This window comes from Mirounga angustirostris, unplaced genomic scaffold (genome assembly GCF_029215605.1).
Source record: "Mirounga angustirostris isolate CCGP_5_RB_7025 unplaced genomic scaffold, mMirAng1.0.hap1 SCAF_8, whole genome shotgun sequence".
Lineage (NCBI taxonomy): Eukaryota > Metazoa > Chordata > Mammalia > Carnivora > Phocidae > Mirounga > Mirounga angustirostris.
In genome coordinates this window covers 133,836,731-133,854,590 of record NW_026991716.1, presented here as the reverse complement: position 1 = coordinate 133,854,590, position 17,860 = coordinate 133,836,731, and the positions used below count along the sequence as shown (strand labels likewise).

General features: G+C 42.3%; 2 protein-coding genes across 5 annotated transcripts in view; one reads left to right on the top strand and one right to left on the bottom strand.

The window, feature by feature from the left end:
* The window catches only part of TFB1M (transcription factor B1, mitochondrial), a 66,886-nt gene that overhangs the window by 47,272 nt on the left and 1,754 nt on the right, over positions 1-17,860 (top strand). For both annotated transcript variants that reach the window (XM_064598266.1, XM_045865793.3), the window contains exon 6: positions 15,970-16,097. In XM_064598266.1, coding sequence (XP_064454336.1) covers positions 15,970-16,097 — 128 coding nt within the window. The remainder of the gene's footprint in view (positions 1-15,969; positions 16,098-17,860) is intronic.
* Positions 185-15,974, bottom strand: CLDN20 (claudin 20). 3 transcript variants are annotated; one of them, XM_064598268.1, is made up of 4 exons: positions 15,823-15,974; positions 10,921-11,848; positions 4,986-5,214; positions 215-1,936 (listed from the first exon to the last, which is right to left on the bottom strand). In XM_064598268.1, the coding sequence occupies exon 4, from the start codon at positions 1,830-1,832 to the stop codon at positions 1,173-1,175; it is 660 nt and encodes a 219-aa protein (XP_064454338.1). In that variant the 5' UTR covers positions 1,833-1,936; positions 4,986-5,214; positions 10,921-11,848; positions 15,823-15,974; the 3' UTR covers positions 215-1,172. The 3 variants fall into 3 exon arrangements, with proteins under 3 accessions (XP_064454337.1, XP_064454339.1, XP_064454338.1); XM_064598267.1 differs by lacking the exon at positions 15,823-15,974 and having other exon boundaries at positions 185-1,936; positions 10,921-11,927; XM_064598269.1 differs by lacking the exons at positions 10,921-11,848; positions 15,823-15,974 and having other exon boundaries at positions 185-1,936; positions 4,986-5,253.

Here is a 17,860-nt window from a genome sequence, read left to right as displayed (position 1 = left end):
ATGAAAAATATGTACTCACATAAAAGATATTCTTCCCACTTCTAGTTATTAATGTACAAATAGTCCTTTTTCCCCCTTTACCATTATATGGTGCGCAATGACTAAGTTTAAATCACGTGAATTATTAGAAACAATGTGCAATGTCCCCTTTACATATTAGAAAATCAATTTTTATTTTCTTGTTAAGATATTTGAATTACATATCATAATTTAACTTAGGTTTTTAAAAACATACTTTGTCTTTCTATTAACTAACTGAAGCAGTTCATTTATAAGAGAACAGCAATGTTTAACATGAATCAAACTTGAGAACAAAATGACAACTTAAAAGGAACTTTCATCATCCAGCTAGTAATCAATGAGAGGTTAAAGGAGAGGGCAGTGGAGGGACCTGAGTTGTTGTAGGATAAATGAACTTAATCTGGAGCATCCTCTTGCTAGCTGCAAAAGATGGCACTTCTTGAGCACTCTAAAGCAAACTGTTTTTATTCTCACTTATTTTGTACCTAAGGCTTTCAAGTCCCAGAGGTATCAGTGTGCATTTAGTTTGGTTTGGTTTTGCTTTGCTGTGGTAGCATTTACCAATTTCTTTTCTTTTGTTCTGCCTACCTAATCTTTGAATATCATATTGTTGGCTCTCATATGTGTACATAGAGGTTTCTAAAATGAAAAAAGCAGGGAGGTCATAGTAGGTAGGAACTTGGGGAGGCTGGTTTGGGCAGCATCGAAGAGAGGTGGACATGTCTTCTTTCCCTTGGGTTCAAACAGTGGGGCTTGAAAACATAAGCAAGCCCCTGTGGTGTTGCAGACAGACAGCAAAAGCAGATGATACCCTAGATCAACACCAGAGAAAGGTGCTTTGTGTACTTGGCAATTTAGTTCTTTTATAAAATCCAATTAAGTAACAACCCAGAAGATATATCAACAGTTTATCTTAAAAGGAAAAAAAAAAGCCATCAATTAATTGCCTTAATATAACAGAACCTCTCTCAATTATAAACCTCTAGATAAAACATGAAAATAGAAATGGAAAAATAATCTTAAAACAGATATATAATTGTACACAATAGTTTGTTGGCATTTTAAATGACCTCATTTATATTTTTTCTCTAAAATAAAAAGACAAAAGTCACAGCAGGCACCTGAAAATTCCATACTCATTACACAGTTATTTACACGTAATCTTTCAGGTTGTATGCTGAATTGCCCTCTGGTTGTGTGGTGGAGATTTGCTGCTGCTTGGGTGGATAGAGCCAAGCTTCTGGATTCTTTTCAATGCAGGAAGTGCAGAAAATCATGCCAGAGATAAACAGCAGTACAGCCGAAATGAATCCAATATAGACCGCTCCTCCGGGTTCATGTTTGTTGCTTTCTGGAACTGTCAGATCCAGAAAGTTTGCTATGATCTCCTTCGTGTACCACACTGTTGGTATCAAACCAGAGATCCCCGCAGACATGAAACAGACTCCTCCGGCAAAAGAAGCGTGACTCTTTGTTTCTCTGTCCCCTCCTAAGCGAGTGCATTTCATCCCTACTGTAGAAGTGCAGATCCCCAAAGCAGACAGGACACATGCCAGGACCATGGTGGCCCGTGCAGCCTGCACGTGGACGGGGAGGGACAGAATGGAGTACTTCAGGGTGCAGCTGAACATCCCGGTGCTGTACCACGTGCAGTCCATCCACAGCCCTTGCAGCTGCACAATGGCCGTTATGATGTTGGAGCCCAAGTCCACATTCACCTTCCAGTTAGGCAGCAGAGTGGCCGTGAGCACTCCGGAGACTCCAGATAAGGCCAGGATGAAAGCAAGGAGCTGGAGCCCAGCTGACGCCATGACATCACCTTTATCTTTGCCCACCGTTACCCGGTATTTGATGATGATGGCCCTTGATCAAGACTGTAGCTCTGTCTCTGCAGCAGGGAACCAAGTAACAAAGGCTAGGGAAAGAAGACAAATCAGGATGCAAAGAAAGCATGAACAAAAAGGCTTCCATATCCATGTACAGTGGAAGCAAAGAACACATTTGAATAGACCCCACAGTAGAAGAGGACACTGTAGGCCAGGAGAAAAGCTCATACCAGGCCCTCAGAGGCTGCGATTCTCCTGAGTGTATGTGGATGGGTGGTGCCTGATGCATGGCATAGAGAAAAGAGCTGTCCGCTTGTTCTTTTTAAAACTTAAACTCTGCCGAAGTTGTCTATAATGTGGGCAGTGGGCCTTATTAGGAGATTTTGACCTATCAGATTCCAGCTGGATGATCTAATAAGAATTTTAATAGCATTAGAGGTTTTTAAAACTTTCTTTTCTTCCTTATTACCTATGGAGTATTTTAGTTAGAAACAGTGTTTAAGTCCACTTCTTAAAAATGATTTATAAATACATAGTGGAGAAGTTTTAAGTATTCAAAAAATGATTTTATTAAAAAAAAAAAAATTTAAGCACTCACCATGTGCCAGACATGTGACCCAAGTGAATTGTTTAAGGAGGAAAGGAAATTCGTAGAAAGAAGGTAAAGCCATAGGCATGATTATCCCTGATTTCCAGTTAATGAACTTTTGCAAAATCCTTATCTAGGTTAACACTCGTTTCACTTCAGGTACAAGATAAATCAAAGCTAGAACAATTAAGCCTCTGTCTTTTGCTTATGAGAATGTGAGATCCTGTCTAGTTGGGACCAGAATCTTACCCTGACCCAAATGAAGCAGTCTGCTGCAAAACCGGTTATTCAGACGGATTCAGAAGTAGTGACACTGAATCTTGGAAGTACATGCCAGAAATAACCACATCATTAGTTGTATATGAAAGGATACCAAAAATAATTTAACATTTTTTTCTTTTTTTTCTTTCCTTTTTTCTTTTTTTAAGAAGAGAGAAAAGATTGCCCTGAATTTGTGGCTTGGCTGTGCTTTAATCTGGCAGTAGTCTCTGCCTTGAAAGAAACACAGTGGTTTCTGAAATACAGCAATAACAGCTTTTTTGTTTCTGCACTAATTTTTGAATGATGTATTAAGACACCGTGGCTCTACCATGATTCGTATGTATTTCACAAAAGGCAGTATGGGCTCTGAATCCAAAACACTGGGGTCAACTCTTAGCTTTCCAGAACCTCTTTGTGCCTTAGTATCCTCTTCTGGAAAATGGGGAGGATTATTGTATATATATCAAAGAGTTAAATGCATTTTAAGGGCTTAGAACAATATCTAACACATAGGAAGTACTCCACAAATTATAACTGACACTGTTACTAGTATGTTTATTTGTTTTATGTCATGTGACAATTGATACTTAATGCCATTTGAAATTTTTCTCTTCTTTCATTGAGCTGATTTATTTTCATAGAATCTTAGAGCTGAAGGAAACTGTAGATATAACTTTGTGCATCATCATTTTTTCCAATTAGGAAGGACATAGAGGTGGTAAATCACTCTGTGCCACACAGGTCTCAGCAGCAGTGTCCTGCTCTCCCCACCTCTCCCCACCTTTACCCCCAGTACATCCTGGTGAGAGCCTCTCCATGTGCTCCCCGGGAGCAGAGAAAAATGCTGCATCTGGAGGCAGAAAGCACCATTAACTGTCAACTTCGTTCACTCCCTGTCCCACTAAGAAAAACACCACTTGAGACGGCGTTAGTAGGACACATGGCTTAGCCTCACAGACTTACCCAAGGAGGTTGATGGCTGGCTTCTGTAAAATATCTGAAGTAATACTAATCCATGCCTGTATTAAGAGTCTATACTTAACATAGTTAGAATGCTGATTCTCTAAGAAGTTAAATCCTGGGCTGTCTAAATTCCTTTGTTCTATTTTTGTTCACAGTGTTAAAATGTGACAATTTTAGGGGAGTATTTTCCTGAAATTTTAAATTCTTAAGTATCAGACTTATATACACATAAGAGTACTTAGGCTTTGTGTGGAACCATACAGTTCATTTCTTTCTGTTTTCCAAATTTCTTTTCATATCTGAGACCAAAATAGAACAGAAGTTAAAGATTCTAGAAGAAAATGAAACATGTTTATAGTTTCATAATAGCTGTTTTCAGGTTTGGGTTTTAACATTTCAGACTCCAGCCAGTTCGCTAAATTACTGCCTTCCCAGACCATTTTCAGCTTAGGGTTTCCTCAAAGTCGAGATTGCTGTTACCATTCTCTAAGAGCATCTCATTTCTCTCTTTATTTTTACTTTGGTTGAGGAACCTTTATGTGTTGATCAGTCTGTGCTCAGCTTCCCAATTATAACCTTTTTCTTCCCATTAACCAATACATTTTATAAATTCAGTGTAATTCAGGCTTGCAGACAGCTTGTTCATCTTAATTAACAAGTACTGGCAGTGATAAATTACGGACAGCCAAAATCAGCGTAAACAATATGACATTGCATTCAGTTAGCATAGTGCTCGCTTACTGTTGAATATTGGATTTTAAATGCTTTCTTCTGCACAGAGAACTTATGCAGAAAGAATTTGTTCTCTACAATGAAGGTCACTATTCTGTTCCTTTGTAAAAATATACTGGCATCTTAGCTACTATATTGCTATGAAGTCTTTTTTTTTTTTCCCCCCCTTCTCCAGCCACAAGTCTGATACAGTTTGTGGCCTGTTCTCTCAAATTTCTGTCTGGTACAGAATAAAAGCATGTTGTTTCACTGGTGGTGGTGGTGGTGGTGGTGGTGGTGATGGTGGTGAAATGCTGTAAAAGTAAGCAGAAGCAATGGGGTCGCAGGTAAAAACTTAGTTCTAAATAGAGAAGTCTCTCATGGTTCCAGAACACACTGCATACAGAACAGAACCCACAAATGTTAATTTTATCAACTATTTGCCAACAGAAAATCTGGAGTGGATTTCATTAAAATGTAAAGTCAGTTTTCCAGACAAGATTTATTTATAACAAACCTAATATTTAAAAAACAGATTTACAACTTATAATTCAAGCTACATGATACTTAAAGGTCTGTTTCTGAGCATTATTGAAGCTTCTCATTTTCCATACCTTTTGTCAGTAGCCTTCAATGTCTTAATTCCCCTTTGTCCGTTGTCTTCCAGTGAAGCTGTATGACGAGGAGAAGCCACACACATGAGGCTCATCTCACAGCTTCTGGGTATTAGTGACAAAGCTCCAGCAAGTTAACTTGCAAATAAAGAGCAACATGGAAATCTGAGGTAGAAACTGCTGATGGTGCTAGAAGATAAATACCAGGTTCTCCATCTCATTTTTTGAGCTGTGGGAGAATTAAGAAAGGAGAGGCGGGGAAGGGAGGGAGTTGTTGTTACAACAGGATTTGTTGAAACCTGAAAGCTGAAAATGCTTTTGTGTCACTGTATACAGAGGAGGAATTATTTGGGTGCTCACAAAAAGGCTTTCTTTTCCTTTAATATTATGTTTTAGTCCACAGTTATAATTTATTTTTGAATTTTTATCTGTGTTGGAAGATTTCATTTATTATTTTATGTCCCCAATTAAAGAATGTGGTCTGAAATATTTTTAACTAGATTGTGCTTTCAAATGATAGTTGAGACTATCTTTATTCCAGTGCTTGTGACTTCCTTGAAATCAAGAGTCACAAAATCAGTAACTTTCAAAAAACACATTCAAAAGACAGTTTTTAAAATATATGTATTTTTTTTAGGGGTGTGTGGGTGGCTCAGTCGTTAAGCATCTGCCTTCAGCTCAGGTCATGATCCCAGGGTCCTGGGATCAAGCCCCTCATAGGGCTCCCTGCTCAGCGGGGAGTTTGCGTCTCCCTCTCTCACTCCCCTTGCTTGTGTTCCCTCTCTTGCTGTCTCTCTCTGTCAAATAAATAAATAAAATCTTTAAGATAAATAAATAAAATATACATACATTTTTCTAAATAAAAGAAAAAAGAAAACTCAGCAACAACTGTTGACTAGACTCTGACCAGTAAATCTACAAGTATTTTGGGGGGGGGGGTATCCTGAAATTTCTTCTGTTATTCCTTCCACTGAGAAAGGTTTCTGAAGTATAACTTAACAAATTAGAACTTCTAGATAATGTGAAGAAATTATACCAAAATGATGTGAGGGAGCATATTAAGTGAAACAGGGAAATCAAATATTGAGGTCCTAGTACCATGAATAATGATACAGATATATTTCATGTCCATCTATTTTGGGTTTGCATTTTATTTTTCTTCACTAATTTTAATTCTACAAGCTATAAATTCATAGCCACTACAGAGAAAGAAGATAATTTTATAATTGATTTTTTTTTCCAAATGTTGATAGCCATATTAGATGTCAGCCATTTCTTTAAAAAGCAGTGAATAGGGGCGCCTGGGTGGCTCAGTTGTTAAGCGTCTGCCTTCGGCTCAGGTCATGATCCCAGGGTCCTGGGATCGAGCCCCTCATAGGGCTCCCCGCTCCGCGGGAAGCCTGTTTCTCCCTCTCCCTCTCCCCCTGCTTGTGATCCTGCTCTCACTGTGTCTCTCTCTGTCAAATAAATAAATAAAATCTTTAAAAAAAATAAATAAAATAAAAAAATAAAATAAAAATAAAAAGCAGTGAATAAAATACACATTTCAATTATCTGGATTTTTCTAGATTTTTTTTGTTTTTGTTGCCTTGTTTTCTAAGTCTGGCATTTAGCAGTGTATTTTTTCTCTTAGAAATCTAATGCCTGTGGATTTTTTAGCCATAGTGTTGTAATTTTAGTATATAAACTTCTATTTCATGGAAGTATTTAAACAATTCTTTGTGTAAATCCTGGACGAAGTAGAGTTGAATTTCAGGCACTAACAGTAACAGCATTATTATTTCTGCTATCGCAGAAGAAACCTGCCAGATCCCTTTAGTGCCTCGCCTTGCTTTGCTCTCTGCCATGGTTAGTACAGATTCACCTGTGCTGAGGCTTCCTGATGGCAGGTGGAGGGGACAGCCTGCTCCCAACTCTGGCCTCCAGGATAAGGAGGCCTTATTTCTATTTTCAAAACATTTTTGATCATTCTAACTTGATGTGAACACTTATCCAATAAAATATTAACTGCTTCTTTTAGAAAAGCAGACTTCAAAATGCAAATAACTTTCATAAATTACAGACCTTTAATCAAGGTAGAATTTCTTGTATTAAAAAAGGAGATGGAAGAGTAGAGGTTGCTAGAGAAATCGAACTATATTGACCTCATCTGCTTCCACTGTGGACCTTAAAGAGAATTAAATCTTTTAAGTCCAGAGACTTTTGTAGATAAATCTTACCTTTACCTTAGTTTCTGCCTCTTCCCTGGCCCTCTCCCCTGCACACCTGAGTACCGTGGCCAGTGGCCAGTGCCGCGTCACTGATAGACATGGCAGAGCCGTCCTGGACAAGGCGAACTCCTGACCTTCCCCGCACCACTTCTCATTTTCCCCATGTCCATGCATGGCAAACTCCTCCTTTGATTTGGCAGGTAGGTCCCAGATCTTAAAAACATCCTTGATTCCATACCTGACATCCAAATCATTTTGTTTCTAAACCTCAAAATAGATGAAGAATCCTGCCACCTCTGAGCCCCATTGCTGCTGACTCCCTGGCTGAGGAACTCACGAGGGCAAGGACTCGTGTGTGACTTGTGCGTTGTTGAGTCTCCGGTGCCAGGAATGGTGCCTGGCACATAATAGGGGTACAACAGGTACTTGTGGAATGAGCCCAGAAACTGATTTTGAGCATATAACACTAAACTGTACATTAACTTTGTATGATTAAAAGTATAATTTTGTTCTTTCTAAAGAGACTACAATTTTAAGTCATTTTGTAACTCTTCAGTTTTGTCATTTTGGCCTAATAATAATATATCTATGTTGATAAAACTGCTTCCTGTATGCTGGGTGCTGTTGGAGGCACTGTGCTACTTGATTCCCAAGACAAGCCTGCGAAATAATAGGGATCCTCATCTTACACATGAGAAACTGAGCTCCAGGGAAGTAAAGTGACTTGACTAAGGTTGTGAAAATAGTTAGTAGCAGGAATGGGATTCAGGCCCAGGATATTGTGATTTTTGAAGTCCTTATACACTCATAGCACTTCCCTGCCTCTACTTAGAAAAGAATGTACTTCTTTTTTTCTTTTTCTTTTCTTTAGATAGAGAACATAAGCAAGGCAGGGAAGGACAGAAGGAGAGGGAAAGAGAATCTTAATCAGGCTCCATGCTGGGTGCGGAGCCCAATGCAGGACCCAGTCTCATGACCCTGAGATCATGACCTGAGCTGACATCAAGAGTCAGACACTTAACCAACTGAGCCATCCAGGTACCCTGAAAAGAATGTATTTCTAGGTCTTATTATAACGGGTCATTTCTTTCTGTGGTAGTCTGGATAACTGTGCAAAAAACATAACCCTGACATCTCCGTGGCTTTACATAAAAACACTTCTCATGCCAAGTCCGTGACTGACTCTGCAGAGTAGCTGGCCAGTGACTCAGCAGTCCATCTATTTTCTTTAACATGTTTCATGTAGCTATTTTAAAGAAAAAACTACATGTAATTTCCTTAGTGTGTTTTTCTGAGTAATGATAATCTGAAACTCAGACAACCTTTTCTCTTTTCTCTGGAAGACCTAATAATTTAACTGAAAATTTTAGAAATCCTAAGAATACATACTTTTGTATGAGCTTGTTCACCAGATATGAGTTCCTCACCCCTGCCCACACATGAACATCATCTGGCTTTCAAGAAGCCCGAGGCTCAGGCCCCAGCCCCATGGCTCTTATGTCATTGGTCTGGGATGATGCCCATTCACTGTATGTTTAAAATGCTGCCCACTTAATTCCAGTGGAAAGCTGAGGTTCTGATTTTTAAAAAACCATGTCTTCTCTTACTTGCTTTCTGTTTAGCCTTAAAAAAAATAATGAACATGGAGGGGCGCCTGGGGAGCTCAGTTGGTTAAGCCTTCGGCTCAGATCATGATCCCAGAGTCCCAGGATCGAGCCCCACATCGGGCTCCCTCTCAGCAGGAAGTCTGCTTCTCCCTTTCCCACTGCTGCTGCCCTTGCGTGTGCTCTCTTTCCCTCTGTCAAATAAGTATATAAAATCTTTAAAAATAATAATAATAATGAATGTGCAGAGGAAGGTTAAAGTAGTTACCTATTCTGGTTCCACAAATTTAAAGTGATTGACTTAATCTTAAATAATGTTCTCTTCTGACCCAGTCTTAGAAAATTAATAGTATCAGCTATGAGCATGATCAGTTCATTATTTTTCTCCATCTTTATGGTCATTTTAGTTTTAAAATAATGCTCTAGGCTAGCCTGAAGACTTTAACTTTTATAATTGGTAGCTTATAGATTAGTTGGTTGTAGTGAGGACTTTGTTAAAAATGAAGATGATGGGGATGCCTGGGTGGCTCACTTGGTTGTGTCCAACTCTTCGTTTCAGCTCAGGTCATGATCTCAGGGTCGTGAGATCGAGCCCCGTGTTGGGCTTCATGCTGGGCATGGAGCCTGCTTAAGATTCTCTCTACGTCTCCTTGTGTCTCTCCCCTGTGCATGTATGTTCACATTCTCTCTCTCTGGAAAAAAAAAAAAAAAAAATGAAGAATGTTCTTTGGTTTATGTGTGTTCTCAAATGTCTGAGAGGCCATCCTAATTCTGTTGATTTTTATCAAATCTGGTATGTTTCTGCAGAGTACTCCCCACCCCCCACCACCCTTATCCACAAGTGGTATGTTCTGAGACCCCCAGTGGATGCCTAAAACTGCAGATAGGACCGAGCCCTATATATCCCATGTTTTTTTCTATGTATACATACCTAAAGTTTAATTTATGAATCAGGCACAGTAAAAGATGAATAATAACTAATGATAAAGTAGAACACTTACCACAGTTATACTGTAATAAAAGTTATGTATGGTCTCAAAATATCTTATTGTACTGTATTCACTCTTATGATGATGATGGGAGAGGAGGTGACGGGAGGGGAGGGACGTAGGCACAGTGACACAGCATTAGGCAACTGGGGACCTTCTGACGCTGGACTAGAAGGAAGATCATTTGCCTCCAGACTATGGTTGACCGCGGGTAACTGGGAGCACAGAAAGCAAACTGTGGATAAGGGGAAACTATACAAGTTGCACTTACATTCGTTTATTATCTGTTATTGGGGACTCGTTTTCTGTCTTCCTCACATTATTTTGGAATGTTAAGACTATCTTTGGATTTTGTGGTGACATTTGCAGATCAATCTAATTATTTTAGTCTCACGGGTAGTATAAAAAGGTATTTGTTGGGCCTTACCGTTGCACCCTCTTTGCACATTATTTTGAAGAGCAGAACACTTTTTTTACTTTTTATTTTTTATTTTTTTAAAGATTTTATTTATTTATTTGACAGAGAGACACAGCGAGAGAGGGAACACAAGCAGGGGGAGTGGGAGAGGGAGAAGCAGGCTTCCCACCGAGCAGGGAGCCCGAGATGCGGGGCTCGATCCCAGGACTCTGGGATCATGACCTGAGCTGAAGGCAGACACTTAACGACTGAGCCACCCAGGCGCCCCAGAACACTTTTTTTAAAACATCCTCATTTAGTGGCAGTATCCAAGATGCTGGGCTAAGGATGCCTAGTTTGGGCCTGACCCTCCTCTTCCCTTGTTCCTCTTTGCCTTTCTTCCCTGTCTCTCTCTCTCCTACCCAGCTAGGTCTCCTGCATCTCAGCCCCAGCCCACACTCTAGGGCACTGGGTGAGTTCATGAGGACTTTGTGATCTTGCCAAATTATAAAGCTCGCATTGGTTTTATTCATGTTTCTTATTTATTTTTATAACTCTGGTGATACACAGGGAAGACTCTGAGGTGCCCCCAGACCTCCATGAGTTAAATAGTAAAATAAGCACGTAGAGGATGAGATCCAGGGGCTACAGAATCCACCTTTAAAAAGACAGAATGTCTTTCAAGTGAGAAGCCAGAGGAGCAGGACAGCATGAGTACGTTTAAAGAACAAGTACCTCAGCCGAAGGAGCACTGGTCTGGGTGCTTGCAGCACGTGGTTGAGGAGAGTCCAGCTCTGCTTGTGCCGGTGAGGAGTCAGGCCCTCGGGCTGGTGCCGTGACCATTACGACCACCAGTCTGTGTACAGCTGCTCCCGTCCGTGGCGCTGCACGGTCTTCGGTCTTCTAATCGTAGCGGTGGTTTCCTCGGAGAGGGAGGCACTGACAAGGCAGCTCGAGTTCGCGCCTAGCCTCTTTGGCGGTCCTGGCTCCTTACGAATTAATGTACTTGCCTCCATGTTCATTTGTGCGTCTTTTACCGTTTTCCGTAGCAGCAGTATTTACTGGAGTGCCTTGTGAGTCTGCCTAGCTTCGACGTCTCCGTGGCTCCGAGGTGCTGGAGCCTCCCTGGGCCTGCCGGGGCGGAGGCCGGGCCTCGTGATTGCCCGGGGTGCTACCACCTGTGGCCGCAGCAGGGGCGGACGCCTCCAGGTGCTGCCGTTCACCAACACCAAAGGCGTGGTCGATGGCGAAGGTCGTGGTTTTAGAAGGGTGTTTTCCCCCAAGGCTCACCGGGAGCTCCAGGTTAAATACAACTGAGAACCCTAATGTGATGTTTGATAGTTCTTGTCCCTCTTGTGCTTCGTTTAGAATTAAGCATTCACCTCCTTGAAATGGTTTCCCTAACTTGGGACCAAGAGACCCTGACTCATCTTGCTGCTGTTATTACTAATAACATGCATGAATTTACACTCATTCATGCATACATTTACTTACATGCATACAATTACGTGCATAACTTACCCTGTAAAATACTTTCTCCATCTGCTCCCCTCACGTGGGCCTCTCTCAGGCTTATTCCTCATCGTGCTCTCAGCTCACTGCCATTCTTTGTTCTCTTACATACTTATGCTCTGAGGGGAAATGCTGTGACTGTGTTGCGATTCTGAGGAGGAAAGAGGGAGAAAAACCATTCAGAAATCTATAGGAGGGAAGAAAGGTGGGGCTGAACTTCTGTAGAAATTAATTTTGCTATAGAAAATACAAATTCTAAACTTTAAAGAAAGATGTGTAGGTACGAACAGTGTGTCAGCCCTCGTTGAATACTTTGGTTTAGAACATCTGGGATGCTGTTAAAGTGTTTGCATTTTAAGGTTTTAAAACTGAAATTCTGTCCTTAAATTGGGCTTGGGACAAAAATTGCAGAATAAACCAGTTATAGGAAATCTGATGTACATTCGTATTTGTGAATGTTTTTCTACAAAACACGTAGAGTATCCCAGGCGTTAGTGACTTCCCGCTCTGTTACTCGTACCCAGGGCAGTTGTACCTGGAGGCTGACACTAGCTCAGTGTAGGCACCTGAAGAGTCAGACTCTGGTGGGTGCAGGACCCAAGCATCTCCCAGGGTGCTCACCTCGATCTGTCATTTCACCTGACGCTGAATGTGACTCCCCCAAACCTCAGGTGGTGCCGGGCACCTCAGATCCAGCCACACCCTTCCCATTCCCATCTACACGAGTCTGTCGGAGACAGTGCCCCCTTGAACTATGAAAATCCTCCTCTTCTTGCTCCTGAAGGCTTATTGATTATTCCCTGTTGACCTTCTTTCTCGACCTTCTGTCCTCTCCCGGTTATGGTTCTAGTTCAGCTAATTATAAACGATAGCTTCTTAATGATTTTTCCTTCCACGGTCTTGAATGCCAGGGGAAGGGTCGAAGACCCTTTCTTAGCTAATGGCTCCTGTCGTGCCTGTGTCTTTTCATGGGCGTGGTAAGTCAACTCTTTGGCATATGATGATTCTCCGTCAGGAACAGACTGCCCATTCTTCAGCATTCTCTATCCTCATGGTGACTCGAGATCTGAGTTGGCAGTATCTAAGGCTAGAGATTTAATAGCTTCTTATCCCAGGTCTCTTATAAGTCTAAAGTGCAGCTCTGAGCTCATAACCAGTCATGCCCTAGACATGCTGGCCTGGAAAATGAAACTGCTGCCTGCAGCCTTTTGTAGCCACGGCTGCTAATGTTGAGAAACATAATCTCAGCTTGGTACAGCATTGATATTAGAGTGGATTTGAGAGGCAAATATTTAAATTCGCTATAAATCCTTTAATTTGACGTTTTAGTAGGTCATTTTGGTATACCAATAGACTGAATTTAGAAAGGGACTGACAACATTAAAATAGAATTTTTAAATGTATCTAGTGCCTATGTACTGATTTCTTTTTTTGTAAGGAAATCCTTTAATAGAGTTAAAATTCAGGGAAGGAAGAATAATGGTTGCAATTTTTAAATAAGCATTCAATTATAAGTAAAAAGCATTTCTGTATCTGTTACCCTAGTTACCGAGCAGCTTTCCTGTATTTCTAGAGAAAAATGGGCTCCATCATTCAGAGTAATTCTGAAAAGTGCTTTTGGGGGCAGGAGTAGAGAAGAGTACGGGAGGTTTCCCAGAGAAGCAGGACACATTGCTGGAATAGCCGTTTTCACACTGAGTTCCTCAGGGTCCTCCTCTAAGTAGGAACTGTATTGGATGATGAGTGGGTATTTTCTTGTAGCTGGGATATACTGTTAGCCGACTTAACTGGGTAACAAAATTACATTCAAACTTTAGAAGGCTGCTGCAGTTAACATAGGGTGCTGCTACATTGGTACAGGGCTTAAAAAACTTTATCTAAAGCCAATGTGAGACATTTCCTGTTTTTGCGAACACCAACCTTATCTCAAAGGAATAAAATCAGGCAAATAAAGAGGAGGCCAAATTTTAAAATCCAAAGAAGCTGGCAGTGGCAGTTTCTGTACTGGAAGGAGAATGTATCTGAACCTGTATTTGTGCCTTATATAGAGTTTTTATAGTATTTCACGGGCTGGGGTTGGCCTAGGGCTCAAACTGTATCTCCTGTTTTGCTGAAAGTTTCATTTCCCTGGGGAATGGCAGGCTGTTGGATCACAGCTGGTACCTGTGAAGAAAAACCATCCAAACTGACTGGACTGGGGAAGAATTGGCAGAGAAGGGTGGAGGAGTTGAGTCCTGGAGGGCGGCAGAGTGGGGGACCGGGATGGGATGCCAGATGGTGAGGTGTAGAGTGATGGGGCAGGGCGAGGCCTGGAACCTTCCTGGACAGCTGGGTTCACTCCTCTGTTCCATATCAATAGGAGGAAAGGTGGGGAGGGTGTTTCAGAGTTTGTGAGCAGAGTCTTTGACATTAAAGTCATGATAGTGTATCTGGGGCAGCTTCTTCCAGCGCCCTCCACACAGATTAGCTCTTTTTCCGGCCACAGAAATGCTTTCAAATGAAGCCGTCTTTTCTTCCCTGTTTACTGTAGTGCTCCTGTTCACTCCACCTAAACCCCGAGGCCCCCTCCACAGTCCTTATCCTCCTCAGTGCCTCTCTCTGCTCTCTTGATCACAAACCTCTCCCAGACCCCTGGACCCTGGTGGTGGTTTGTGCCGGTCTACAGAAAGTCCTGGCCTTTTAACCAAGCGCTTCGTTTCCTATAGAAGTACTTGTTACCAAACTTGGAGAAACTGATTAAGCAGCACATAGAACCCAATTTGAAAAACTATTAAAATTTAATGAGAACATTTAACATTACAGGTAGTCACTCTCTGAAGTGGAGTAACTCCTGTCCCACCAAAGTAGCCTGAAGGCTGATGGATATTTAGGGGAGTTGGTGCGGAAAGGCCTCTCTGCTGGAGGTTTTCACTCTACTGCCTAGGCCGTCCTCTGCGTGCCTACCGTGGACCTCTTCTAGTTATTCCGTAGGGGCACCGTAGCTAATCTGAAACAGTCGGGACAGGATCAGTGATTGTTCGAGGAAAGGGTACGTCATGGCAGCAGGAGAAACACCACTGGCTACTCCAAAAGCCTGTCCAGGCCCCCTGATGATGGGCCCGTCTTCATTTTCTTTCCTTGTCCACACCTCATATACAAGTACTTTTCGTCCATCCTAAAATCAAGAAACTGAAAACACTGCCATTCTCAGGTATGACAGACTGATTTTAAGTTTTGTAGCCACAAGGGATTTTTAGAAGCAAGGCCTTCCAAGAGAACAAGATAACCCCCGTGGAATTTAAAAAATGGAATGAATTCCTTCTGAGAAGCAGTGGTACGACCCCAACTTCATCAACTGCTGTACTTTCTTAGCCTTTGTAGAGTCCGTGTGATGTTCTAAGTAGCAAATTTAACAATTCCTTAGAGACCAAGGCTTTTGTAAATTACGAACAGACTTCGCATTTGTTAGGCCGTGGTCTGTCAGGCATTTTTCTGCATGATAACTGCTTTGACTCTGTTTCTCCCTTTGTCTTTACTTTCCATACTATTCCTTTGTTATTTTGAATATAGAGACAGGGTATAAATCTCCTAACAGATATGCCTGAAAAGTTTTATTTTCTGATAATTAAAGAATCTCAACTGCTAGTGCTAGTTCACCACTCAGTGACATTTGGGGGGGGTTCCACTTCCTAGTTGATCCTGCCTGGGCCTCCAGGGGCATTTCATGTTGCTCCCAGAAAGTGATGTGGTCGTGCAGATGACAGTCATGAATGCGGTCCAGCTGGTTAATCAGTGTCTATGCCCAAAGCAAATCGTGTCCTAATTGATTCCCCTTCTGGGGAGTTTAGCACTTAGTGGTCCCTGGGGGGCCATCTGCCTTCTCTTCTGTGTTTGGAAGCCCAGCTTACAGCCAGAACTGCTGCTGCAGCTTATTTTTTTTACACTTTCCAAAGCTAAATAAAATACTCTAAAGCTATCTGTTAGCTGCCTCCTGACTTAAATGATGATTTGGATTGATCTTAAAGGCCATTGTAAAACTACATTTTAAAATTAAGTGATCATCAAGCACAGGTCTAGTGGATGTCATTACAGAGCAGACGCACGGGATGGCTCTGAGTCAGCTCAAAGCCAAGTGCAACAGCTTACCTGCCTGTGGAAGATGAAGCCGGAGTCCACGTAAGGGTTTATGAGAACCATGCAGTCAACAACCCGTCTACCTGTGTTTGACAAAGACGAATTGTTTAATCATATTCTACCATGCCACAAAATGATGTATGTTTGCTCACGATGAAGGTGGACGTGGGCGTGGTGCACTTCACTCCCCTGGTGCAGCCCAGGATCGAGCAGCCCTTCAAGCTGGTGGAGAAGGTCGTTCAGAACGCATTTCAGTTCCGGAGGAAATACTGCTATCGAGGGCTTGGGTAAGAATGCCTTCTCTGCCTTTCACTGGCATGCTTTCTAAAATCCTTAAGCACTTTTAAAGATTAAGAACCTTGTTTTTAGGATTCTTCAAGCTAACTGTCAGTGTCACTCTTCATTCAAATCCTGAGGTGAACAAACCTTGCCTGGCCCAGAGGAAAGGGCAAAGCTCTGCATTAAGCTTAGAGGCTACCAGCAGGTTTTGTTTTAGCACCGGTACGAGCTAAAAACTGACAGCTGTGCAGTTGATAATGACCCTGAGTTCTCAGAGCAGACCATATGAACCGTTTTTACGCTCAGCACTTCTGACCCCACGTGTGGTGTTTTTTCCAACACCAGCAAGTCCCCCAGTTCTTTAGGCACCAACTGTGTCTTACATTTCCATCCAAGTCTGACATTAACTACCTGGAGTGGCATAGAGCCCACAGGTTCAGGCTTCAGGGGCCACAAGACTGCTCCCACTTCAGACACTAGTCACAAGTCCCAGGTCACCACTGAAATGGGGATTTCTGTGACACTCCCTCTACCCTACGCCCTGCCACTTCAGGTCACTAATTCGCTAGAATGGCTTATGGAACTCAGGGAAACACTTTGATTTATCAAATTATAAAGGATGTAACTCAGGAACAGCCAAATGGAAGAGACGTAGGGCAAGGTAGTATGAGAGCTAAGGGGTACACAGAGCTTCTGTGCCCTCTCAGGGCTCCTCACCCTCCCGGCACCTCACTGTCTTCACCAGCCTGGAAGCCCTCTGAACCCATCATTTAAGGGTCTCTATGGACGGTCCATTAGGCAGTCGATTACATCATTGGCCACTGGTGATTGAGCTCAGTCTCCAGGCCCTCGCTTCTTCCTAGAGACCTGGAGGTGAGACAGAGTTCAACCCTCTAATCACAGGGTTAGTTCCTTTGACAGCTGTCCCCATCCTAAAGCTATTTAGGGACCCACCCAGAGTCATCTCATTAGCACAAATTCAGGTATGGTTGAAAAGGAGTTTTATTAGGCATAACAAAAAATGCTATTATCCCTTATCAGGAAATTTTAAAGGATTTAGAAACTCTGTGTCAGGAACCTGGGACAAAGGCCAAATAATACATTATCACAGTGAGTGGGTTTTTTTGGTTTTTTTGGGGGGGGGGGGAGAGCACAAGCAGGGAGGACGGGCAGAGGGAGGAGCAGGCTCCCCGCTGAGCAGGGAACCCCCAACATGGGGCTCGATTCCAGGACCCCTGAGATCATGACCCGAGCCGAAGGCAGCCACATAACCAACTGAGCCACCCAGGCGCCCGATACTGAGTTTTTTTAATGCTCTTCTTCCCACCAACTTGCTATATCACTTTTAAGGACACACTTAGAACTAGGAAGCAGGTATAATGTTGGAACGGCCAAAGAGACGTCACGAGGTCTTCATACAAGCATGTTTTTATGTAATGGGGAGCTCCTTCGGTCTGCTCTGCTTCCTGCTCTGTGCACACACATGGCCACCGTCAGGAAACCCAGACAGAACATGATGCTTTAGGGTCCGAGCGCCTCCCGAGGCCCTGAAATGACCACAGTGATATTTTCTATCCATTGGCAGCCAAGAAAATGTTTAAATAGGCCCAAGTACTTAGGCAGGAAGCTCTGTGCGTGATATGTTTTTTTAAAACGCTGCCATCTAATATGGCCAAACTTTAGCTGTTTAAAGGCGCCCAGCTCCATAGGCACGCATTTCTCATTTTCTCATCCCACCTCCCCTTTATATAAAGCCCCATCTCTTCGCTCT

What these genes read in the sequence shown, in the direction of transcription:
- CLDN20 (XM_064598268.1), bottom strand. Translation starts at nt 1,832, where the DNA reads ATGGCGTCAGCTGGGCTCCAGCTCCTTGCTTTCATCCTGGCCTTATCT.